At 43.5% G+C, this 27036-nt stretch overlaps 1 protein-coding gene across 1 annotated transcript; it reads right to left on the reverse strand.

Moving 5' to 3' along the window:
- Positions 1-5: 5 nt before the first annotated feature.
- GPR137B (G protein-coupled receptor 137B) lies at positions 6-27036 on the reverse strand. Its single transcript, XM_030034640.2, has 7 exons — positions 26590-27036; positions 17795-17844; positions 11390-11612; positions 7381-7530; positions 5202-5330; positions 2188-2312; positions 6-605 (listed from the first exon to the last, which is right to left on the reverse strand). Exons 1-7 carry the CDS (start codon positions 26956-26958, stop codon positions 494-496), a joined length of 1158 nt encoding a protein of 385 aa, XP_029890500.1. The 5' UTR covers positions 26959-27036; the 3' UTR covers positions 6-493.

Consider the following 27036-nt stretch of genomic DNA (forward strand, 5'->3'; position numbering starts at 1 on the left):
AGCAATAACTTGACAGTATTTAATCGGGTTGAAATTTTTCCCTTACAGGCTTTTATGTGCATGTAAGAATCGCTACTGTCATGCATTTGAACAACCCATTTGTGTGTTTACAGTATATTCATCATAATCGTGTTTCTAACGTAATACACAGTGTAAAAATAAAAATACTTAGAAAATAATTATGCCATTTCACTTCATGAAGTTTGCTCTTTTAAAATGAGCATAAAATGATTAAATTATACCAACAACTCTATTCAAAGCCAAAAAGACCATGGCTTAGAACAAGGTATTAATTAGAATTCTTCAAAGTTTAAATCATTAGCTTATACTTCTCCTTGAACTATGAAAAGCTCGTGGCAAAGCCAAGTTCTTCATTTATCTGTGTATAGGAACACTTCTAAAAACCAAAAGGTGAAGAAAAATTGCTAAGCGCTGTTTTTCAGAACATTTGTTTTAATAGTGGAATGTCCTAGAACGCTGTAGTTGACTGAAGTTACATAGGGCTTGGCCGGTCTGTGTCCAGTGCTGGATCTTGTTGGAGGGATCCTATGTAAGCCATGAAGCTGTTGTTCTGATGGCCCCAGTCGTAGTAGTCTGGAGAGAAACTTAAAAAGAAAACAGAAGCATTAGCGACTGGCAGGTTGGTTCTGTAGACAGCTGGTTGGCGAATGTGGGCAAAATGCAATCGCAGAGAGGTAGTTCTCACCCTGAAGCGCAAAAATAAAATAAAACCCCAACCAAGGGTTCAGGCAGCTACTATTTTTCTGATCTGTCAATTATTTTGGCCCAAGTGTTCTCAACTCATCATCTGTTTCCTGATTCTTCTAGTTCACCGGAGACCCTCCCCTTTCCGATTCACTATTCCAGAAGGCGTTTGAAAATCCTAGAAGCGGTGCTTCTAATCCCTGCCAAGTCCTGTCACTGCAAGGGCCTCTCAGGGACAGACCTAAACCTCCTGTGTCCACGTACAAGGGACAGGTACTTGGTTAGCAGCTCTGGCACGGTGGTTTTTCTCCCACGAGCAGCGTGAGACAACATGCGTGGCTGGTTTGGTTTGCACTGGGAAGCGTGCCTGAATTACCAGTGCGGCTGGTTCCCTTATGCCCCTGCGCGGAGGGGAGGGTGCTTCTAGCTGTAGGCTGCATACCGGCCTGGCACGCACCACCTCCAGCATCTGCAGTGGGTTCAGTTACTATGTGAAGAAACTAACGCAGGGGGAGGATGACTAATAACTGTGAAGAGCAAATGTCCAACTTCACTTAAAAGGTGGTTTGGGCTCAGAGACAGTGACTACGCAATCTTAGCTAAATGACTGACAAGAACTAGAGTTAAGGTATGTTAGCGACTATTAGCAAGTTAGTCTTCATTTTAAGATGAGTGATTACACTTATCTACTACTAGCCTAGTGTAGATACAGGAACAGCAAAGGAGTAAGACAAGACTGAGCCTCCTTTCAGGGCAGGATAGTGTCCCGGCTCTGTCTTTCCTTCTCCAAATTGGGTGCTATCATCCTTGCTGTGAACTGCTCCTTCCTGGAAGGGAATCCCTACCTAAAGCTCGCAGTTACACAGAGAAAACAGGCTTTTTGTCCCAGTTGTGGGTTGTGTGGGATTTCGGCAGTTGGGTGGATTCGCATAAGCTTTCAGCAAGTGGGAAAGCAAAAGTCCCCTTTATTTCATGTAAACCCCAAGACATTTAGCCATGTTACAGGGCAACTGAAGTCGAGAGGCTTCTCGCTACCACCATCGCAAGCTGCTCCCTGCTCTGTCGGGCTTCTCCCTGCTCTCCCTGAAGGCAGGGAGACAGCTGGTTTTCTAGGTTGCCTTGCTCACACACTTAAAACTAGTAAATGGCACTTCTTAAGCCACTCTTGGAAGAAACAGAGGGTGAAACATGCGACCCAAAGGTCTGACCTGAGTTTTTCAAAGAGTGGCATACTGTTACAATTCTGAAATTATATAACCGTTTGCATTCTTGTGTCTTTGTAGTCTCTATGGGGCTCTCCGATCCCTACAGTCACACAGCGCTGCCTTTCCACTTCAGCTTCCCCCTTTGCTTCCCCTCGCCCCCTGGAATTTATGCAACAATTGGAGCCAGACAATTTACATTACTCTTCCACAGTGTGTGAGAGTTCTTCCTCCTCCAGTTTCTTTTAGGGGAAGCAAGCAGTTCCTTCTTGTATCTTACCTGCCCTGTGCCCCCTGGGGTGCAATATTCCATGCTAGGTCGTCATCACTGTCGTATCTGCGAGGGTTGTCAAAGAAGTAAGATCTGGGACTGAAGCCGTGGCTTGGGACCATTCCTGCGTTGGCCTGAGGGAAGGGAAACCTCAGTCAGTGCTTGCAACAGATAGATAAACTGCTTGGTGCCTGACTTCTAGAAGGAGTCACTGCAGACTTACTTCCTACCTTCCAAAATAAAATAGGCAATTTTACATTTGCTGTAGACAATAGAAATCTTTTTGCATTTTTCTGTTTTTCTCTACCAGCATAGTCATAGTCCAGTGATCTCAACGGCTTTTCCTTTTCCTTCCTTCTAGCTAACAGACATGACCCATTTCTGAAACCACCCTCCAGCATGCATTTAACCTGTCTGCTGAATTCCTGTCCATCCTGGACACTTTACACTTTTAGCCAGCTGACTTGAAGTGAGCAGTAAGGAAGCGGCTGAGGAGCTGAAGGACATGAGACACCTAAAGAGATTTGGTTTTACTTCCCACATTTGTAACCCTCCTGTCTGGTGCGTTACCTCGCTTGCCTCAGGAATTGATCATGCTGATCAACCTTGGCACCCTGCTTAATGAAACCACAGCTGAAAAGCCCCTTAGGACCTCTCTGAGCAATTTCAGTATCTACCCTACAGTGCTGTGAAGGTCAAATCCCAAGGAAACGTCCTTTGATAAAAGAGGGAAAGGGGTGTACATGTAACTCCTTTATTTACAAAGCATTTTGCTTTTATTTCTCTATGAATCAAAACAGAAAACATACAAGATTCAAAAGGTCAGTTTGATTCTGGAAACAGTGCAGAGGGACATCTAGGACCCAGCTGACCCTCTTCCACTGATCCACTGGTTCCATCCCCAGGGAACAGGGTTCCCTGCACCTGTGGATAAGCCAGGATGACATCTTCTCCTTGGCCTTAAGCAGGAGAGCAGTTTAATCTCCCCCTATGTTTTAAATGTTAAATAACTTTGACAAAGATGAACTAAAAATAGGTCCACCTCTGTCATCTCCCCATTTCCAACATTTGTCTGGCTGAAGATATGGCCAGGCAAAGGACCACGCACTGCATGCAGTTACACTGTGTCAGCCCCAAAGCAGACAGACAGCTCGTTCCAGGCTATAATCGTCTGTGGAGTGGAGCTTTACGTTTCAACAGTGCTGAACACAGGCTGCCTCTACTCAAACTTTTTGTTTCTGAAGTCCTGAATGAAATGTACAACCAAAGAACAGCTATTTCTTGGGATTGTTCCTTATTAAAAATAAAGAACATTTTGGATTTTTACTAAATCAGAGTTGTTGTTAAGGTTTTTTAACTAAAAGAGGGTTTGTTTTAATTCTAATCCCATGCTTTCTGGCCGAGTATTTTCAATCACTGGACCATTTGATACTTAACTGCTCTGGCAGCCTACTGAACACATTAAAGTCCTGTGGCCCTTGGTCTCCCTCTTGTGGCATACTTGCACTGAAGTTCAGTTTTGCCTCGCTACAGTCTCTTCATCTTTTTTCTAACAATGTTGTTTCCAGTTTTCCTCTTACCATGATATTGTTTAGCATAAATATTTGTCTTCTGTAGAAAAAATCCATACATGACCTATCCACTATGACAGATAATGTCTACCCTAAAAAAGGTACTCATAAAAGAAGTGATATCACTGATTGGCTCTTCTGAACTGTATCTTTATGAAGTTGGAGATTTAAGGCTTTCTGCAAATCACAATGCAAAAATATAATCTTATATGTGTTACTGAAGTGCTCTGTGACTTGTGAGAGAATACTGCCTGTTTGACTCTATTTGAGCTCTTGTTTGAGTAGGATTCCAAGTCTTCATGTGATCAGCTTTTTGAAAGGAGAGATTAGACCACATCCCTTATTTTCATTCTCTTGTGAATCTCTCCCACACTATCCGAATGTGACCACCAGGTCTAGCCTTACTAAACTCACTTCAGATAAAATGAGATCTCTCTGTGGTCACTTTTTAGAAGGGCAGCACCACCGGACTGTACTTTAAAACATTTCTTCTCTTTGCAGTTATCCTGGCTAACTCCTAAGCAGGAGTGGGGCTGCGATTTTTTTTGTGATGGACACTGCGGTTCCTGGGGTTTCTTAGTGTGATGTCAGGTATTACTTCCTTGTTCAGCTTGGCTTTATCATTGTCTCTGAAATCTGCATGTTAGAATAAAAACCATTGCCTTCTCTAAAAAGTGATTCTATTAATTGCTTCTCTTACTTGTGAATTTACCATTCACATCCTTCTTGGGGAATATTAGCTTTGGTTTGGTTTGGCCTACAGAAACAGAGACATTACTTCGGTAATCCTAGCGCAGGGCTGATACTCCCCATGTGCCTGTCAACCAGCACATCCTCTGCTAACCCGGAGATGTTGCCTACAGCTATAAAAAGATGCTTGTCCATCTATTAACTACCTAGATATTAAGGATGCTTATGGGGAATTATCCTTACAACTCAGACCTTAATCTCGGCTCTGCTGAAATAGCAAACAAAAATGTCAGCAAGTGCTTATTGTGGTTATTGATCTTTGACATGGAAACAATTCAATGGGTACAGAGCTGAAAGAATTCACTCTGTTATTTCATACATGCCGTTGAACTGTTAGCACACAACCATTTTCACTGCTATGTGATGAAAGATCCCAAGTTTGGATAGCAAACTCATTTTGCATTGACTCCAGTAAAGTACTGTATTAACTCAAAGGGAAGATGTCCTTAAATTTAAGAAGGTTCCTGATTTTTAAGGTAAACTGCCTGAGAAACACCTTGTCTTCCTTCTGGGTAAACATGATGCGTTTCTTTCACAAGGAGTTAATATAAAAAGTGGAAAGTTTGGGTTGCTTTTATTCTGCCAAGGACATATTGAAAAAGAGAAGTCAAAATGTAAAGAAGCAAAAGCTCCTTCAGAAGGTGAGCCCTCCAGACCTGCCTGGACATTACACTAACAAAAACACTAACAAATTCCACTTACTAGATCTTTTGTAGGGTTTCGGACACGGAAGAAATACACCACCAAGGAAGTAGGCAAGAGCTCCCAGATGAAAAGGATCACTCCAAACACTATGTAACCTGCATCTCCCAGCTGACATTTCAGATCTGCCTGTTGAAAAGTCAAAGAGAAAAGTGTTTAAAAATAAAGATGGCAGGTGCAGGACGCAATGTGTCTTCTTATGAAGACCTATATTTAAGTGGCTGAAATGCTTGACAACACGGCCAGCAATTCCATTCAGTAAAGCCAGATTAACCTGGCTAATGATTAAAGGCATAGTAAAAAAAAAAATCAATAGGCTATCTCATTGGGTACATGACTTCCCTTTATTTCCACCTTTCCCCCTCCCTCCTCCTCCTCCTGCTATCTTTCCTCCAGCAAAAGCAAAGTTTAATGCAAGGGTCTTCCTAGTCTAAGATCCTGGCAAGCAACCATTTGATCAAGTGATCAAATCCAGATAATGAGAAACTAGTTTTCCAGTCCTTTTCCAGCTGGGAATAACATGTAGAGGAACAATCAATGCCCAGGTCTTCCAACAGCATTGCTGGCAATCTGGCTTTTAAAAATTAAGGCTTGGATCCCTTCAAATTAGTGCAGATTGTTAGCTTGAATAACCATGCTGTTACTCTAGCATTAGCTTTGAACTTCTCTCTAGATTTCCCCTCCACCGTTCACCACAGTCACAGAGGGCAAATCCTGTCCTTTCATGTGTTTTGTACAGAAGAGAAAAGGGTAATGTTTCTGACAAGTGACCTGAGGCAGTACCACAGTACAAACATTGGGCTATATTTTTAAAAGTGACTTTTGATTCTGGTACCAAATTGATTACCCGCTCCTCAGTTCCAGGCCCTTTACATACGGCTCAAATCATTTACCCCAAAACCCAGGCAACCCCAATGTCACAAGTCAGATGAGATGTTCAAAAATCAGTCACAGAGACCTCAGGCCTAAAGCTTTCCAGTGAGCTTCCCTGTGAACAACCTCTGCCTCCACAGGGGAAAACGGGACCCAATATTCTGGCCCTAAAGTTCCAGCCCCTGTTACTGCAGACTGTAGGAGTCAGCACAAGAAGTGCCCCCTGCAAGGGGTCAGCAGGAGCAGCAGCAACACTCCAGGCCCCAGCAACAAGCGGGAAAATGTTTGATCTGGGAGATGAGTCACAAACTAGTGCCCTTCTGCCTAAATCTGTGTGTTCTAATTACATGGAGCAGCAACACCTAGCTGCACTCCTCTTCTCTGCACCGCAGCAGGGTTGATTAGTGGTCCCTTGACAGACCCTACACAACTAACTCATAATGAGGTCCTCTGGGTAATCCTACCCTACTGTTTACCTGCTTCTTATTTACAGTTTTATCTACTGCTCAACAGAAAATTGTTAATGGCTCCAGGTTTGCTTGGCCACCCCAGCAATACAAAAGCCCTTGCGCGGCTGGGAACATTGCTTTTGGTCTGTAGGTGCTTGCTGAGGGGGTGGGGAGACATCAAGTGTCTGGGATTTTGAGGCCAAACAAAATGTACTCATGGTCCAGACCCAGGCCTGCCATTTTGCCTAGCCTTGAGAGAACTGGAAAACTAGTGGGACCTAACTACATGCTTCAAAGCAGAGAAAGGAGCTGGATGCCCAAATTTCATAAAATTCAATGAAGAATCCCCTGCTATTTCCTTTAGTGTTTTTATCATTGTTAGTTTTCAATTGGAATTGTCCCTTGGAATTAAAGGTTGGGAAGAATCTTAGTCTTATGCTCACACTACAGAAGTTATCACACTAATGACAGAATTAAGGTAAATAACTGCATTTCAGTGGAATCAAGTATTGGTTTTCTGGTTCTCCAAGTACAATACATTCTTTCTAATGGACAAAACACCTGTCTTTTTTCATAAAAGGCACTTTTTTTTTTTGAACAATAAAATCATGGTAAATAAAAGATTGATTTTTTTTTTTTTAAATTATTTGGCTAGTGGTTACTTCTTTCTTTTAGCTGTTCCTTATGCTGAAATTACCAGAAATTTGTATTCCTGGAGCAAAACAATCTTAGTGCATTGAATAAAAGAAAAAAATAACGGGATTTTAATATATTAATTCCTCTTGTCATAGCATTTAAGAAATCAGCCATCATATACAGAACGGGTGTTTCTCATTAGCAAATATTTTCATACTTGCCTGATCTGATACGTTGTACCAATCATAATCAAAGGAATTTACTTTCTTGGTTTGGGAAAACGATAAGATGAACAAGTTGTAACAGGCTCGTGAGGTATAAAGTAGTATAACAGTCACTCCTATACTTGTCACCTGACAGACAGATGAGCCCTGGAAGAGATTTAAGCACAGGTTATTATTCATAAGGGAAGCTGAGAAGAACATTGCTTTGCATGGACTTAGAGGGTTGTCATGCTACTCTGTCTAATGTGACTGACTTTTTCTCTTTCCTTCTTTGATCAGTATATCCTACACTACGTCTATTCCTGTATTTTATCAGTACAGTGGTTTCCAGGCAATGGTAGCAGTTCCAGCCCTTACCAAGATGGCTGTGACTAATTCCTACAACTTATTGTACAAGTGCTATTTTCAGAGCAATGAAAACACATTAGAACTAAATTTGGTATCAGATGGAGCAAGAGGATTCAGCCTTCAGCTGTGCATTAGCTATAGAGCATCCTGCATCAGATGCTGGCTAGCTAGCATGATGCAACCTTGCATCTTTTTACAACTGCTTGCTCTGCACCTATTTCCTAAGTACAGAGAAGGTCATAACAGTCAGCAGTTAAACACAGCACAGACAGGAACAGAACATCCTGCCTTACCTAATGTCAACACAGAGAAGACAAAGTGGAAGCATGGCTTACGGGCAGAGTGACTGTGGCAGGGCAGTCTGTCGGTGGGAGTTTGGGCACAAGGGGAGGAATGTGTGAAATCACAACAGTTCCTAAGCCCTAGAGAGAAAAAAAGGACAGAGCAGGGGAAAGAGCCTAATCCAGCATGAGGAATAAGTGGGATGCCTGACCACTGTATCAGGTGGGGAGGGTCACTGTGGGCAGCTGGGACACCAGCACAGGAGCTGTAGCTGCAAGAAAGGAAGGAATCCAGGAGCCATGGCTACAGGGATCAGTGTGAGTCTGATCACAGAGGCAGGCAGATGTACAAAAGCAGGACTGCCTTTGAAGGGAGCTCAAAGCAAATTCCGTGCACTTGGCTCTGGAACAGTGCTTTGCACAGCCGAAGGAGGAAAGATGGGTTAAAGCTCTGTGTGCTTTTGGAAGAGCAAGATACCTTGCAGTCATTTGCTTCACTAGCCCTGCCCTCTGCCCGTCCTGGCAGAGACCCCACCGCGAGGATGGGCTCCTCTCATCTACGTGAGAGAGAGAGAGGCCAAAAGGGAAGCTGGTCCTCCCCTCACAGGACCTTTCATACCAATGCAGGAGACAGGAAGGTCTGCACCCTGTTCCCTCCACTCACACACTCTGCTTCCAGGTTTGCAGCCAAGGAGCAGAGGTCCGAAGCACTGTGGCAGGTAGAGCACAGGCATAACAGAATAGCTAGTGAAGTATCAGGGAAAGTCACCAAGTCACCATGTCCTGAACCCCTGGCCTTCAGGAGACTACCAGGGCCCCTCTCCTGCTCACCCACGCTGGTGGCTATTGTCCCTGCGGCTCTGTCAACCCAGCTCCTCGGTCTGCACTCCCTGGTGAGTGTCAGTAAAGAGGAGCTCAGGGAGTAGTCACAAAAGCTTGCAGAAAACTAGCTTGCCTGTTTTCCCAGCAAAATAACATTGATTCAGGGAACGGTCAGGCTCAGGAGTATTACAAAATCCCCAGTACAGTTAACCTCTCTGACCGAATTCTTGCTTACAACACGCTGGAACTACCACCGTTCACCAGGCCATAACCTGCAGCCATGTCAGGAGCGAGCCAAGAACCTGCTGCTATACAGGAACTGAAGCCAGATACATAGTAGGCAGTGGTGAAAGCTGTGGCGAGACCAGCAAGCAGGAAATGCCACAGAGAGGAAATGTTGCTAGGCTCTTCTCTATTCTCCTTCGGTACTAGCAAGTCAGTGATGCTGTCATGGAAACCAAGGGTGAGAGAGCAGAGGAAGCTGCTGACTCGCACACACCATATCCCAGCTCAGTAGCATTTACAGACTGGGGATAGCAGAAGTGAAGAGCAGAATGGGGTCGGTATTTCCCTATATAGGTCTCCCTACATAGCTGTCATTCTTTAATAGTTGATAGTTAAATATGCTAGAGATTTAACAAACTTCAATCCCAATACAAAAAAAGGGGGTAAAAGTGTCCTGGTTTTGCTGCCAGTCAAATATACTTAGTGGCTTGGTGAAGGGAGAGCACAGCAGTAAAAGTAAAGCCAGAAGAATGCTTTTCCAGTCACAGGCCCCTACGGAAGAGAGGGGGAGCCCTGAGTTCGTAGCATGTCCCACTGCCTGATGCTTCTGGCCAGCACAGAACTGGCCCAAGTCAGCACCTACGGGCAGGGCTGTGCACCGCCTTGGTGCTGCCGTAGCCTTGGTGCAGAGAAGCAGGCCGGTCCTCCACGCCAGGTCATGGAGGTGAATGCCTTTTCACATGTGCACTTTCACTGGTGTGTGCTTCCTTCACAGAAGGTACGTGCCAGCAGATGGGCGATGCAAATAAAAGGCTGCCAGTACTGATGCCTATCTACATGCACCGCAGAGCACGCATTATCTCCAACGTTGCTTCTATCACATCACTATAGAGAGTGGGTTTTTCTTCTTTAGCTACCTTTTTCAGCCCAACAGTAGCAGATTAAACCAGGATGTTTTTTCACTGCCAGCTCCAGCCATCTGTATCCCTACGTATGTGCAGTCAAATCCTACTGAAAGCCCCCAGAGGAACTCCCATTTCAGGTCAGCACAAGGGAGCAAAGCGCTCTTTAATTCTCATTTCCACATTCAAACTTTCATCAGCTGAGTGTCCTGTCCCTTCCTGTCTGCAATAATGTTAGTTTGTTGTGGTTTTGTGAAATAGCTTGAAGTGAAGAAGATCAGGTTTCCTACAGGAGGAGGAAACGGAACAAAGTAATCTACCAAAGCCTCCCTTAGGTTAACACTGCTTTGTTACAGAGATTTACGCTTCTGTGATTTGCAGCAGTAGAAAAACTCTTCTTACTAGTAAAAATAATCCATTGCCCCATGCCCTTTGGTCAGCAAGTGACAGGCTTGAAAGAAACAAAAACTAAGCTGTGTTTTTAAATCTTCTATGCAGCCCTGAACTTTCCGTTGTTGTGCAGTATGGCCAGATTTGATTAAACAGGAAAAGCACTCCTTTCATCTGATTAAGTAAACAGAGAGAGGAATTTTATTATAAGATTTTCTAAATAGTAGCTGAAACTTACATTTTGGAAAGGTTTGTTGTGGTAAAGGTAATGTGCTATTGGTTAAACTAATAATTTACTTTAAGATTCAACTATCTACTGCAAATGCAAGGACCTTTGAAAGCCTTGTTTCATTATTTATAAATACAAAACGCCTTCACTGATTTTATAATAAACACTGCAGGCTTACATTATGCCACCCAGCGCCTTGACCACTGAATGTGTCCAAAGCTGTAAACCTAACAATATTTCTTTAAAGAACATTTTGTAGAGTAATATGAGAGACTTTTAACCCTTCTCCCCACTTGGCTGAATTTATAATGCATTAAGTCTTTTAAAACACATTCTCATTACCTATAGGACAGTATGCAAATGTATAAAGGGAGATTCATATTCTTCTGCCGGGCTTATCTTCAGCATGCTGCTACCTTAAACATTTAACTTAATCAGTCAATAATTTGACAAGCTGAAGGATCCCAAAGTATAGACCACTTCTATGCAGCAGTACTGAAATGAGGTGGTCTTCAGAAGGGGATCTGGAGAAAGCAGTATTCACTTGAAAAACAGCTGTGAGAAACTCCAGCCAATAAGTTCTGTAAACTCTGCCTCAAAAATACATATTTTGGGGTCACTGGTGTTAGCCAAAAGCACCCTTGCTAGCACTTAGTATTTAATTCATATATTGAGCAGGATGGCCAGCCAAACACAAGCTGTGAAGTTCAAGGCCTCCAGCTCTCAGGGGATCTAAAGAACTGTGGCTTTGCCTCGCACTGCCCTTGTCTCTCAGAAGGTACTCGAAAAGAACTGAAAATGTACCTTACCTTGGACTCCAAGTAAATGTTGGCTAAAGACATCTTGGAAATCTTATACAGGCAGATGGAGAGTGAAACAGCGCACAGCACAAACAACGTGTCATTAATTGCCACCCGGACAGAGACAATGACTTTTCTCTCTGAATTCTGTGTCCTCACCAATACTGCACATGTTAAATTCACCAAGAGGAAGAGCAGACTTATGAAAAGAGAAGCCAGGTAGAGGGGCAACCTGGGAGAGTGAGGAGAAAACAGTTTTAACGACATCGTTCAGCAAGTGTCAGTCATGAGATGGAAGTTGCACTCTGAGCAATGAAAGCTGCATGTGTTGGGCTGCCACAGCTGATAGAGTGACCAGCTGCCTGAGCCCAAATCAAAGTGCTCCAGATTGCTGGAGAGATTAACTCAGATCATTTCAAACCTGTTTTTACAGTTACACAACAAGCTGTAAGTAAAGAAACTAATATCAAGCAGCAAAACATGGAAGACTTTGCAGCAGAAATACAACAGTACAGTTCTTAAAAACTACTTAGAATACACATGTACTTTCTTAGAGTGTGCACTTCATATACCGCACAAACCCTCTGACTACTCACTGACAGGAGAAACTTCACAAAAGATTGAGTTGCCTGGAATGGACTGGTTTTGACCCTGGTTTTACTACACCACCACTGCCATGAGAAGCATCACTGACTGCTGTTGTTTGCCATCAGATTTCATGTTAAATTAGGGGGGTGTCCAACAGTAGGAAAAATCTCTGAGTTACTGGTTCCCCAGCATCTTTCTCTGTCCCTTTTCCTAAATAACTTGGTCATGGGCAACCTCTTGAAAGAAACATCAAGAAATGTAAATATGCATATTGATTCTGGATTGGCATTTTGCCACCTATGCCAGGCAAAAGGTTCATTTGCACAACCACAGAAGCAGAGCTGGAACACAAATGTGACAGACAGAAGCCCAGGAGCTGGACTAGTTTTCTCCATGTGTTTTTTCCCACCTACCCAGCACTCATACCTGCAATCTAAGTATACCACATACTCAGGGAAAGCTGCTTCTAATTCCTCTTTACTCCTACACACAGCTGTGGAGCTTTTCAGTTTAAAAAAAAAAAAAAAAAAAAAAGGTAATTTTTCCATTTCAGATGTTTGCTTACTTCATTATCATTGCTGACCAAGGCAATTACTGATAAGGGTCATAATCTGCAGTCACTGAACAAGAGGTTTTGGCCAAGCTTTTCATGCTGGGAACTTTGAATTTGACTGACAACAAACATCCAGACTGTCCCTGAGGAATCCAATTCTGATTGTTTAAAAATACTTTACCCAATGGTGATCATCTTCCTTCACACATTCATATCCTTTTGGGATAGCATCAACACAGCTACAATGCTGAAGCATAGCTGGCTTCTTTTCAGAGGGCAAGAAAGGAAGGGGTATACCTTTGAGACCTTTTAAATGTGTAACAGGGAGATATGAAAGCCTAAAAGTCCCTGCTTGTGAATCAATGCCCTTCTTTCCAGCTATATCTGGCAGTGAGCGAGGATGCTGTCTTTTCCTTGCCAGTCATGGAAATTCCTTCTCACGGGGAAGACTGTGCTCATTCTTAACCCTCCAGGGCAGGCCTCTGTTTTTAGGATAAGCAGCTAGAGGTAGTTCCTTTAAACCTCACAGTCTGATGCTAGAAGCACTGCAGTCCTGAAGCTCCTCTCTCACATGGCTTCCTCTGGAGAATGTAGTTCCCAGTTGTAGTGGTGGTACATTTACAGCTTTTACTAATATCTCAAAAGTGGTGATCACGTGTCTTCCTTTCCTTCTCCTCCCAAAGTCTATTTAATAGTCTCATCTCTGCTCCCCTACTGTAGTGCAGGTAAAATATTCTTGTGGTGTTCGGGCTTACAAGGAAAGGTATGCTCTTACGTGCTGCCTGCTTGCAGGACAGTAAGTACATGCTCTCTTTTTGCTCCTCTTAGTCAGAGGGACCTTCTGCTTCAGCACGGCCTGCATGCCCTTGATGCTGGCTTGCAACCAGCAAGGCTTAGAGGCTTCCAAGGCCAGGCTCCTCCTTGATGGAGTTCAGCAAAAAAAAAAAAAAAAAAAAAGAAAAAGCACTGTCATGCTCTCATGCCCACACACTCCCATATGTGCCAGGGTGAGCTGTCATGGCCAGTCAGTTGTGCAGCTCTTCACATAATGATCTTCCATCCCCCTTATTAACATGATGTGGCTGGGGAAAAGGCTGCCTGTTTTGACAATAGAAGCATTGTTGCTGAGCTTCTGAATAAGCACTGATGGAGATGCAGGCTGTGTCTCTCAGGGCAGTTTTAGGGTCTCTGCAGCTGCAGAAAGCGTTCCTAACTCACTTAAAGGCAGAATGTATCCTTACATCTCAACTACAAGGGCACCTACTAGGCATGAATAAGCATATGGGGTTTTTTAGAAAATAGAAAAGCAGGGCAGGAGAGGTCCTTCCAGATTGCACCAGCGACTGTTCAAAAGCCTATTGTGCCTAATCCCCACTTTGGGTCTCGTCCCTTAAAGGAGCTGTGTGTAATCTGGCTTGGCCAGGGAAGGCATGTGCCAGGGTGTTCTGTTCTTTCTGTGTCAGGCTGAATGCACCCCTAAGTTTTTCTTTGAGCTTAAAATCAAACTTCAGATGAATGCAGTGAGCTTTGCCTTGTTTAACAGGAAAATGCGTTTGAAACTACTGCATTTTGTACGTGGTTTCCTCAGAAACCATACAGTGTCTGAAGCTTGTGTGTAACAAGGCATGCACACACAGCACAGCAAGCCTCATCCAAACCCAGTGACTGTAAGAAATCCCCAAGTCCAGGGAGACGTGCAGAAGGACTGTTTAAATATGAAGTTGGGCTGGCACGGGCTTCGCCTTGAGCTCTTTTGCTACAGTGACTAACATCATGAAGGCTGTGCTGAGTAAAGTTTGCTTAAGATTCTGGATCTCTGATAGGATTTTATCAATTTTTTCCATATCTGAAATGATTCTGATTTCTGAGACCTGTGCCAATACACAGACCACACTCCTACCTCTCTGTTGCCCTGTTTAAGTTGCCATTATCTAGTGCAGAAATGCTAATAGCAGGCAATAAGGTCTGACACTTATTAAAGAAAATGGGGGGGGCGGGGGGGATCAAAAAGTGAACATTCAGCAATGAAGAAAAATCAAATTCAGTAAGTGCAGACTCCAGCCCCTGTCTGTAGGCCATCCATCTTTCTACCATCCATCATCCATCTCTCCATCAGGATTTCAGCAACCTGATCTAATGAAAGACGTCCCTGCCCATGGGACAGGGGTTGGGCTAGATGATCTTTAAAGGTCCCTTCCAACCCAAACCACTCTGTCATTCTATGTCTTTGAGTAGCCTGTTACAATTAAGATTCAGGAGCTCAGCTGTGGGTGTACACATATTGCACCACTTCAATTGCCCTGTATAAGATAGGAAATTAGGTCAGCTTTATTTATATGGCTCTTACACAGGCTAACCACATTTGTGCTAAGAGATCTAGATATTAAAACAAAATACTACTGAAGTCATTTACCAACAGGGCTGAATAAGAGAGAAAAGGCTAGACCAGATCCAAGACTGATCTGTGTTAGAAGTGTAGTAGGCAAGAGTCAGGGTGGACATGGAGCTGTTGTGGGAAGGGTAGTCTGTACATGAGTAATTCCAGTCACAATACAAAAGTGTTTAGGAACGGAAACGCCCCAAGAGCTACATGCAGGGTGCTAATGTAGTCACTCCACAGCCATTGACTAAATATCACAAGCTCCCTTCGCTTGATGGAAGACATTTTCAAGCAGTTTTCAGCAATAAAGCCTTGCCACAAACATCAGTAACAGATGAGGTTCAAAGCTTCTACCTCTCACCTTTAAAGCCAGCCAGGAACATGTTCATAGACCCGCAGACCCGCCCTTTACCACCCTGACCTGCAGCCCAGGCTTTGTGCAAAGCCATCCTCTGTTCCTCTTGCCTATGTGTACCATCAGAGGCAGGCACACTTGCATTGGGGGCTGGCTGGGGACCTGACTGGTGTGTGCTGTGTTTGTCTACCAGCCCATACTTCTGGATTTCCTTCCCACAGAAACCAGAGTGCAAAGGGAGGCGAATGTATTTGTATGCCATGGTGTTTACCAGGGAGCATCCAGCTCCTGCCCCTTCTAGTTTGGGATGTGGCTAAGGTATGCACACAGACACACTAACTTGAAAGCATTCCTGAGGCCACCAAAATAGATGCAGCCTCTCTGTTCCCATCCTGACAATTTCTGCATCAGCTGTGGTTCAGCATGGAGTCCACATCCCTCAGTCAGCCATCACACCCTGCGTGTCCCATACCCTCATCAGCCCAAGCACAGCCCACCCCAAGACTGCTCTCACTGTACTGCCATTCTACCAAACATGGTTTCTGAAGCACTTGCTCCAGATGATCGCCTCTCTAGCTGTATTGAAACCCAATTGGATGACAAACTTTCCAGGGCAAGGACAATCATAGAATCATTTAGGTTGGAAAAGACCTTCAAGATCATCGAGTCCAACCATCAATCATGCCCACTAAATCATGTTCTGGAGTACCCCATCTACGTGCTTTTTGAATACCTCCAGGGATGGTGACTCAACCACTTCCCTGGGCAGCCTATTCCAATGTCTGACAACCCACTCAGTAAAAAAATTTTTCCTAATATCTAACCTAAACCTCCCTTGCAGCAACTTGAGGCCATTTCCTCTCGTTCTATCTCCAGCCACCTGACAGAAGAGACCAACACCCACCTCACTACAACCCCCCTTCAGGTAGTTGTAGAGAGCGATAAGGTCTCCCCTCAGCCACCTTTTCTCCAGACTAAACAGCCCCAGCTCCCTCAGCCGCTCCTCATCAGACTTGTGCTCCAGGCCCCTCACCAACTTGGTTGCCCTTCTCTGGACACGCTCCAGCAACTCAGTGTCTTTCCTGCAGTGAGGGGCCCAAAACTGAACACAGCACTCGAGGCGCGGCCTCACCAGTGCCGAATACAGGGGAACAATCACCTCCCTGCTCCTGCTGGCCACACTATTTCTGATACAGGCTAGGATGCCATTGGCCTTCTTGGCCACCTGGGCACACTGCCGGCTCATGTTCAGCCAGCTATTGACCAATATCCCCAGGTCCTTTTCTGCTGGGCAGCTTTCCAGCCACTCTTCCCCAAGCCTGTAGCGCTGCATGGGGTTGCTGTGACCCAAGTGCAGGACCCGGCACTTGGCCTTGTTGAACTTCATATGATTGGCCTCAGCCCATCGATCCAGCCTGTCCAGATCTCTCTGTAGAGCCTCCCTAGCCTCGAGCAGATCGACCCTGCCTCCCAACTTGGTGTCATCTGCAAACTTGCTGAGGGTGCACTCAATCCCCTCATCCAAATCATTGATAAAGATATTAAACAGAACGGGGCCCAACTCCAAGCCCTGGGGAACACCACTTGTGACCTGCCGCCAACTGGATTTAACTCCATTCACCACAACCCTCTGGCCTCCTCCATCCAGCCAGTTTTTCACCCAGCAAAGAGAATGTTAATATTTGACCTGTTGATACAGTACTATGTTCTCCTAACAGTCAGCAAGTAACAGGTCAGATTTCAGTTTCAGATTACTCTGTTTTCCTATCCTGAATTCAGACTGTAAGTTCTTTCTTTAGAATGGAGACAACCTCTCTCTCTCTCACCCCATCTAAAAAACATTGCTCAACTGAGGCTTTTAGGCATTGCCACAATAAACAGTAATTTATTGAGCTCTTCCTCAGCTTTCTGGACATTACTGCCCTTTGGGGAGCTTTCAAGTAGTTCCTGACAATTCCTCCTGCTCAACAAGATCCTAAACAAATCTCTCCACCTAAATGCAAAGCTACCATAACCTCAACATGTCATGGGAGGTTATTGGTGAGCTCCCAAACACATCACCAAGTTGAATCCATTCTCTCTAGCTCCTTCCCTTCACAACTCTTCTTTCACCTTCCCAAAACTTTTGAGTTTTTATTACCACTGACCTCACTGATTAATACATACCCAGTCCCACTCATTCCTGTCAAAATAAATACATCACTCTGCTACCTCTATCAAAGCACCGGATCTGAATTCAGCTAGCAATACAAATGTTCGGAACTTGCAAACAAATTACCAGGGTGAGTGTTTTCTGCTTGTATTTGAAATATTTGCCTTTGAAATATGTGAATGTCTAAAAATGGTGCATGTGTTGGGAAATGACACAGACTTCTAAATGTCATTGGAAGAAGCTGGCCTCAGAACCATCATCATAAAACACTGGTATATAAATATGAATAGTTGAGATATAAGTATCACAAATTATAAAAGATGTAGTGTTTCTCAAAGAGCATGGCAACTCTTCTTTACCACATTAAACGTTTGCATAGTTCTTACCTGTATTTCAGTAGCTCTGGGGAATACTTTGACTTAGCTTTGAAAATCACCTGCAAAACAGAAGAGTATTGCATCAAACATAGGATACATGTAAGCAGAGAAAGTCACTGTGATCCACAGGAATCCTGTCTCACAGGTCACAAGAAATGTAATGATAGGTTTCATTACATAACAGATTTGCATTTATTGCTTATCCATGGCAGGCAAGCTCTAAGCAAAGTATTAAAACCACCCAGCAGGCGATCATGATGTACTTCTATACAAATTGTCTACACCATTATTTTCACTTACTCTGGCTCAGGAATAAGGTCCTTTATACCAGTATTCACAAAAGGACCAATGCCAGTATAATCATAGAGGCAAGTAATTATTAGGCTCTTACATGACCTAACAGTACATGTCTCTCACATACACCAGCTCATACCACCATATTGGGTCAGATGCTCTCTTCCCATGAAGAGCCCATCATAGTACCCTGGCCTCAGATTGGATATATATGTTTGTATCCATGTTACACTGCCAAAAGGATGCCATCAAGAACCAAACTCAAAGTTTTACTCTGAGGAATATTTGGCTTCTGCTGACTGTCTGTTCACTCTACAACAATATGTATTTTTACAGAGATATAGCTCAGGCCCAGTAGTTACCTTGCTGTAATGGAAACGACAAAATACTGGCATGTTTTCTGCAATGTAGCTAGATAATATTAATCACAGGTGTTTAACCACCATCAGAAATTATATAAAAATACATTAGCATATTTTATATCTTATTTATTAAAAAAATTACAGGGAAGCATCACTGCTTTTTCATAAGCTAACATGGTTTCCAAACACACTCAGTTTACAAATGTTCATTTAAACCAACATAGAACCATGCTGATTGCTATTTTTACAAAAAAAAACCCCATGCTCTATGACTCATTCTGGGTTGTTTCCTAATTGTTTTCTCCTCAAGTTATCCAGCCTTATCCATTTCACTTGGTTTTGCATGCTCTTTAGTATAGCTTGCATAATATTTGCTATGATTATCATGCTTTCCCAAGGAAACAGGACTTACATGAGCACTATGTATGTGTAGGCCTATGTCTGCCTGTCAACCTGTTTATCTGTCCCCACACTAATCCTAAAATAGTCCAATCAGAGGACTGATGGAAAAATAATTGAAGCATCAAAGACATGATCCTTTATCACCCTCCTAAAAATTAGTGACCCAACAGAAGTAAGGAACCCTATAAATGCATCTGATACGTGACCTCTGTGAGAAGAACCCTGCATAATGATCCTACACATCACCCAGTGTGAGAGACCCAGCATAGCAAAGTATCACAAGAAATGCCCCAGTTATGGAAACAGCTCGAAGTCAAGCATGAGACATAGATCTGGAGAAAATCAGGCTTCACTTGTTCCAGCACTCCTGGAACAACTTGTCATTTAACTCCTATTCACCATAAACAGCTGCCTTGACATGGAAATTATTTTTGTGACGCATCAGCCTGCTTAGCACTAGCTGAACCAGCAGAGAACACTGAGCTTTTCAGCAGGCCCTAGAAAAATAATAGCTGAGAACAAAATTGAAAATGTTGGGGGAAAAAACCTCTAAAAATATTCTGCAACCATTGATACTGTTTTCAAATAGTTAACATCTCTGGCAGTATCCCTTAGACAAGATATTTGTGATTCATCCAAAGATTCTCCAAATTCCTGGATCATGAATTCTCACAAGAGTTCAGGAAGAAGTTTTATGGTAATTTACTTACTTGCTACTGAACGGAGACGTACAAGATGCTTGTGAATGTTCTGTGTTTCTGTGGTGCACAAAGAGGGGCTGTCAGTTTTTAGAGAAGAGATGGGCTTCAAAATACCTCCTGTACACTTTTTGCACTAGACTTGTTGCTTACTTTTCTTATTCTGAAAGACACTGTGGGCCAGCGGGAAGGAACAGACTCCTGACCTCAATGAAACTAAACAAGTAAAACTTGTCTCTAGGGCCATTCCACAATCCTCACCTGTTCTGAGTAGCACTTACTCACACATATTGTACCGTTAATTTTGACAGCTTTCAGAGTCGCACTGAACAGAATCATTCAGAGTCTGTGCAAAGAAATACAAAAGACAAGAAATTTGCAGTGGGCAATGAGTTGTGCCGGATCCACAAAACCTAGAAAATTCACAAGTTCCTGAATACCATCTCCTGTGGTTCCCCAGAAAGGATCCACTCACCGCTATAATGTCACAGAGCACTCCTGTCACATAAACCAGTCCAAGGCTGCCCTACCTAGCAAAAGCTCTATGGGTAACTTAGCTAAAACCAAACATGACGTTCCTGCTGCAGATCCAACAGGATCTCCGGATGCGAGATCACCAAAACAGCTGTTATTGTGATTCCACATTTGGTGGGCCTCTCCCAGCTGATAAATGCTTCTGAATTGTATCAGAGCAAAATGGCCATTAAGAAAGAAAATGAACACTGCATAAAAAATGGATGCTACATAGAATGAAAGCTACACTATAAGGCATGGACACTCTTAAAAATTCACTGCTAGACAGAAATACAGGCAGCCAAGTTCTGCCATCTTTGCTTAAACACCGATGGGGCCTTAGTTCACGAGTAGCCTTGCTGGAAGCAATGTGATTGTCACAGAATAAAGGGCTGTTCAGTGGGAGTAAGGATGTCAGAAGCTGATCTCAATATACCTTATATGCGTGGGTGCAGCTTTTGCTTTTAACAGTCATTTAGCTCAAGAGACTGGTTGCTCAATGGCCCCTCCCCGCAACAGTGTTGAGAAAGCTTCCAGTCAATATCTGAGTCATCTAAGCAAGTCTTCCAGCAAACCAGAGCAAACCAGGCTATTCCTAAGAATAGACTAAACAGCAAGCAGAAGGCAGACTTTTTAAAAAAGACCTTTCAGAGAGCCCCAAGATGAACAGCAACACAGAAAACTCAGTGAAACTCCTTGCTAATTTTCTAATGTCTAAAGGGTTACTTTTTCTTCTTAAAAGTATTTCCCCTTTTGCTTGTTCTTTAAATGAGAAATATCCTGTTTTGACTCCTTGTTTTTGCTGAAGGACTGGAAACCTCAAATGAGATTCTCACACTCCCTCCTCCACTCCCCTGAGGTATATGTCTGGCATATAAAACTGAAGCAGTACAAAAGGAGTCCAAAAAGCCCTTCATACAGCCAAGGAAAATTTCTGTTGCAGGAACTGATGTAAACAGCTGGCCTTAAAGACATTTTACCAGGTCCCAGCAGAGAAGCAGTGAGGATGGCATGGGAATCCATCAGAGCTCGGCTGCAGAGAGTTCTGCAGGGCTGCTGGGCAGCAGAGAAGGCAGAGTTAGGCTGCTGTAGCTTAAGGGGATTCCAGCTACAGTTAATGAAAGTTAAATCAGGAGCCACTCTGACCCTACAAGTATCAATGAATCAGGTGTTAAAGCCAAGTCACATATTCCCAGAGCAAAAGAAAAAGAAAATCTCACTGGAGCAACTTTCAGTCCATGCTCTGATTTAGCTGAACTGATGTGTAATGGATGGCACAAACCTCCAGTGTACCTCTACTACTACCTGATCAATTCACTTTTACAGGAGCCACAGCCCAGCTTACCAAAAAGCCTCAGGTATGTGTTAAGTGCTTGCATATGTCTCAAGCTGGCCCTCTGTACAGGAATGAAGTTCAGCTTTATTTACCAGTTCTCATTTCAAAATCTTTATAAGGAGCAGAGAGTGTACTTTTCCTTCCCGGTTCCTTTCACTACAGCCCCTCTCCTCCTCTGTCACACTCTGTGCAAACTTCTCTTTGCACCCTGAAAATATGCCACAACATCATGCAGGCCCAGAGCCCCTCACCATCAGCACATATACCTTTCCTCTTCTGTGTATCTTCCAGTCCCAGGTCCACCTTCCTCTTTCTCTCTTTCTCCCATGTTCATACTTTCAGTTGGATCAGATTCCCTCAAAATATGCAAGTTTTCCATCTACTCTCTAAACTCTACATGGTTTGTAAGGCCTACAGATATGGGCAACATGACTCACTACCATACTCAGACTTGTGTAAATTGGTAAAAATAGTCTTTAAAGGACAGGGACCATTGCGGGGCTGGCAGCCACAGTAAACTTGCATGTGTAGCTTTCTTGTCAAATTATTTTCTAAGTTAAATGACCCTATTCTTCATGTCAGATGCTGACAGCCAGCCAGTCTCCAGTCGCAATTTGTCTCATATAGATCCAATACTGAGGGCAATGATTTATGCCAAACATATTTGCTGATGCTTTACCATCCATAGTTAGAGTCCTGTGTAGTTCTATGTACATCTAAAGCACACTTTAAATTAATAATAAGCTTTATAATACATGGTGTATTCATTTCTACTAAAAAATAAATATTTCTCCTAAACAAAAAGCCCTCTCTGTTCTCTCACTGGTGGTATTACTTTTGAAATGCTATCCCCAGTAATTAGAGGCTGAGAAGTTCTCTTCATTTTCCTCCCAGAGCTAACACAGACCCCAGTTCCACTGAGATACACGTAACTTCTCTGAAAGCCTGGTACTGGTTTTACCCCACCCTGCCAGGCACTTCCAGCATGGCCAGCTCACCTCTAAACTGTCTTACTCTGTACATTTTCTCTTCATTTGAAAGTCCCTGATTTTATCAGTCCTGCCTGGGAGGCAGGGTAAACTTCTCAATCTGGATGCCAGAGAAAAGGGAAGATGGTTAGGGAGGAGGAAGGAGAGGTAAATCTGTCTACCAGCCCTTCTCCACCCATACAGCCTCACAGTTCTTTAGCTCAGCACCACGTTCCCTAGGTCCTGCAGGAGTTCCCAACCTGACGATTAAACCTACAGCCCACCAAATTGTTTGCTGTGCCTGGCCACAGGGGAGGCCTGGGATTTCCAGCATCCCCTATGGCTCACGGTCTTTGGCCCTGACCTTGTTCTTTGAGTCTGTAACCCTCCATCCTAGCCTGCCTCCTGCTTAATTTCTATCCTGTTCCCCAGGGAAATGTGAAGTCTGAGCAAACAGGACAAAGTGAAGCAAGCCCTTCTCTGCCCACCCCTCTCACACACCAAAAAAGGCAACTTCTTATCTTATTTTGCTGAGCCTCTTTACGCTTTTGCCCACAGCACTAACTGTAAAGCCTGAGGACTCATCTCAGTCTCCCCTTGTCAGGGGCTGGGAAGATTTGGCTAGGCAGGACATAAATAAAAGAGTGCCCAAGTCCTGGGATCCTCACTGTCTGGAACCATTTAAAGGGGAAAATATGTTACTTGCTGATTTGCAATCTTTGCTTTATCACGCAGCAAAATAAACCCGTGGGAGCTGCAGGTGTGAGGCAAACATATCTATGGGCTTTTTGGTCTTCGTAGGTGGAAATGCACGCTTCAGCTCCCTATCTGATGGATGAGGATCAGGGATCTGCTCTGGCTTGGTACAATGCAGTTATTTGCCAGTGTTGCACTATTGTTTTACAGAAGTGCTACTGGATCTCATCTTCACTTGAGATTTATTTTAATGATTTCTAAGTAGACAGAGGCTTATCCTGAGAGTATAGGTCACATTTTTTTCTTTAGAAGAGAATTAATACAGACACAGGATTAATAAATTCTAATAAATTGTTTTCATTAAAAATCACATGTATTTTCTCCAGTATGGGATTTCTGAGAGGAGCTAATATTATATAAGCCTTATCTGCAGCACCCTTTCTATTCTGCCCTAAGTAGGGCATCAAGACCGTAGCAAAGGACCCCGAACTTGACTCTTATTCCAAAGATCCCTTGTTCTGGGTCAAAACTATTTTGATTTTAACTTCCCTTTCACCCACAGGTCACCTGCTTTAGGAACCTGCCCCAACACAGTACAGCTCCTTCTGCTGTATCTGCTGATGGTGATGCTCAAGTCTGGGAACAACCTCTGCTGTGCCGACATCATCATGGCTTATTTGTCTTGCTACACACAAAATACAGTAGAAATTTGCGTCCCCATTGCTTTGGGATACCTATTAAAAAGTGAATAGTTGTGGGTAACTTTCTGTCAAGTTCAAAGGTGCTTATTATTCTGAAAAATGCCCTCAGGCACTTGCCAAATTAGTTTTTTTGTCTTCTCACATCTATGTCTAAAAGTTTTCCTAGCAGTGCCACATTTAGAAATGGTGGGTGCTGTACAGCAGATAATAAACAACTGCAAATTCCAGAGACCCATAAGGTCTCTTCCAGTCCTCTGTCCCTATACTATATATAGATCATTTCTTCCCCTCTAACTAAGCACCAGTAGCATGGTTTTCATGCAATGAGACACTGCTGCAGACCCTTCTTGCCTGCCTTCTAGAGAAAAAAGGATTACAAGTTGTTTCTGAACAGGTCTGTGAAGTTATAAGCCATTACTGAAAACAAAATTCTCTCTCCCCACCCCTTTCACACTAGTTCTTGCTTGCCTACTGTGGAAAGCTAGATGCGCATTAAATATACAGTCTCAAGAAGATGCTGAATTTCAAGCCAAACCACCTTTTAATGGTTAGAAGTAAAGAATTAATAACAGTGAATTAAAAATATGTGCACTTATTCTGTGTCTTACGTTATATTCATACAATGGCTGTGCTTGTATTTCTTAAGGCTTTGTTTTGGCTGGGGAGATAAATTTGACATGAGATTTCACTGGGAGCAACCAGCTCGAAAGCAAAAAATACTAATAACATGCCTGTCTACAGTGGCCCACAATCTTTAAAGATTATGACACACATCACAAACTCTGAAAGTCCCTTGCAAATATTGTTTCAAAAGCCTCACAACACCCTTCAAGACAGGTAACTATTACAATCCTTTACAGAGGGGCTCAGAGGAAGATCATGAGGACTCATGATGACAGAGCAGAAATTCTCTCAAAGGCAGAACCAATAGCCTTAGCATTTTTTCTGTTTCCAACCACTGACTTGTATTTCCTGAATTATATCAGACAGCAATGCCAAAAATAAATTAAAAGGACACATGTGTGCATTCTGTATGCTCTCTTCCTAGATCTTCCTTAGATTAAAGGAATCAGTTACCCGCAACACTAAGCTCCCGAGTGCTGGCACTCTAATGCACAGAGTGCAGGCTGCTGTGCCCCCTCTGTGCTCACACCAGCCTCAGCTTCTCTTGGCGAAGAGCCAGGATGCTGCATTCTGCCTCCAGACTTCCACGGCAGCCCTACGTGTATGTCTGAGGGAAGAATCTTACCTGGGGCTATGACTTAGTCGCAGCTGCTGTGATGGGCATGGACTGTGCAATGATGGACGTTTGCCCCTGGGGAGCCGCACCATTATCAAATGACTCTCGCAATAGCTATGGGATAAAGCATAGGTCACCATATGCCTGAGCTGGACCTGAGTAGCATGTAGATGAAAGGTTCCTGTAATCCCTTAATATATCTCAAGTCCCAGGGAGTGGAGCAGGATGAGTTAGCAAGTGTTTCAGACACTGAATCCAGAAAAGTAAACCTAAGCACAAAACTGTGTATGTGGTTCTAAGTAATACCCTCTACAACTCAAGTGATCCTCTTACAGCTGTCATGCTTACCACTGCTGCTTTTTCAGCTCTGGGATGGCAGCTCTCACAAGCAGCCTGATCTCTCCAGCCAGGCTGTTCAGAATTGACAGGCCTGTAACCACTACAGAGCACTGTTAAACACCGTAGGCACTACAGAAGCACCCAGAACCAGGCACCAAGCTGGTTCCAAGTGGGACACACAGCAACACCCAAAGCATCCTGAGCGCCGCCGGGGGTGCTCCAGGCCCGGCTGGTGCTCTCCTGGCCAACCACTCCTGCACTGGGAAAGCAGACTTCGACAAGGGTCATCTGAGTGCAGGCTTGGCTTCCTGCTCCAGGCATGGTAGTGGGATTGAGGAGACAGAGAATCCAGTCCCTGCCCTCCCGCAAGCTTCCTGTGAGATCTTAGGCAAACCCAGCAGCCTTTCTTTGCCTCAGCATGCCAATATCCCATCCTGCAGCCCAGTGCCAAGATACCCAAGCTCACCATAAATACTTCCAAGCAAGTCTAACTGCAGCAACCTGGAGCGCTGTTCAGCCTAACTCATCTGGCTTCTTAGCTGTCTGTAGCACAGATACACGCTTAAGACCTCTTTCTGAAATGCAGATACTATTTCCTTTACCCCACTGCACTTCTAATTTACCTTTACATCACAGTGTGCTTGAAATAGAGGATGTATTTCTGTACAGCACTTAGTGGGGTCCAGAGTCACTGCTATTTTTAATACAGATTATAGGAATTGGGTCCGCATAGGACCCGATCAACAGTTTTGATTGTGATACACAGAATAGAAATCTCACTCAGAAACATGTCAGCCAACTTATGAAAAACTGGGGGGGGGGTGTTTGCCAGCAAAATTAGAAATTACAATTCTGACTGCACACACACACAGATCAAGTCTGCTAAGCCAGGAGGTTTATGAAGTCTAATAACAACAACAACAATAATATAAAGAATAATAATAGAATGGCATTTTGGGTGTCCAGCTTTCAAGCTCTTCTATACATTTTTCCCCAACCTTTAAATTAAATGACACCCATTTAATAGACAGTAGATATATTATTTGCCATTCCTGAAATGACCACTTCAGGCTCCAGTTTCATTGTAACACTGATCACTTGCATATACATCAAAAGTTAAAATTCGCAACTAAATAACTGAAATTTGCTTTTTGCATTGCCAAGGTACATTTGTTAATTACATTTTTTCTCATGGTTCTTACAAAATAATGCTGTACCATTGTCAGATTTAATCAATCAAATATTTGTTGCTTACCTGTGTGAAGTAAAGATTCATCAGGGTCAGGGTAAAAAACTGGAGGCAGACTGGGAAGCAATAGAGAAGCCAGAAGATGAAGGGGCTGAGAGAATTTGCTGTGACAAAGTCTTTGAAGTAAAATGAAAAGAGCACAGTCCTAAGAGAGGCCCAAAACAAGCACAGAAACAGAAAGACAGTTTGGTAACTGAACCTCTTGTGCCTGTAGTGAAGGACCAGCCAGAGCTGGACATAGATGAACACAAAAAGCAGTGAATAAAAAACAGTATATACAATGGTCAGGCCCAACTTCACATACGGAGGGACAGCTGGCGTCAGGGTCGGCGGAAGGGTGTCATTTTTCAGTGGGTCCCACTCAGAGGCCTCCATTTGATATCAGGAATCGTCAGAATTATTTATTAAGTTTGGCTGCCGCTGTTGCCTCCTCCTCCTTCTCCTTTCATCTTC

This window comes from Aquila chrysaetos, chromosome 13 (assembly GCF_900496995.4).
Source record: "Aquila chrysaetos chrysaetos chromosome 13, bAquChr1.4, whole genome shotgun sequence".
Classification (NCBI taxonomy): Eukaryota; Metazoa; Chordata; class Aves; order Accipitriformes; family Accipitridae; genus Aquila; species Aquila chrysaetos.

What these genes read in the sequence shown, in the direction of transcription:
- GPR137B (XM_030034640.2), bottom strand. Translation starts at nt 26,958, where the DNA reads ATGGAGGCCTCTGAGTGGGACCCACTGAAAAATGACACCCTTCCGCCG. An exon ending in TGAATCTTTACTTCACACAG is followed by an intron (nt 17,845 to 26,589) that starts GTAAGCAACAAA and finishes TCTGTTTTGCAG; the next exon opens with GTGATTTTCAAAGCTAAGTC. An exon ending in ACATTTACTTGGAGTCCAAG is followed by an intron (nt 7,531 to 11,389) that starts GTAAGGTACATT and finishes AATCTCTTCCAG; the next exon opens with GGCTCATCTGTCTGTCAGGT.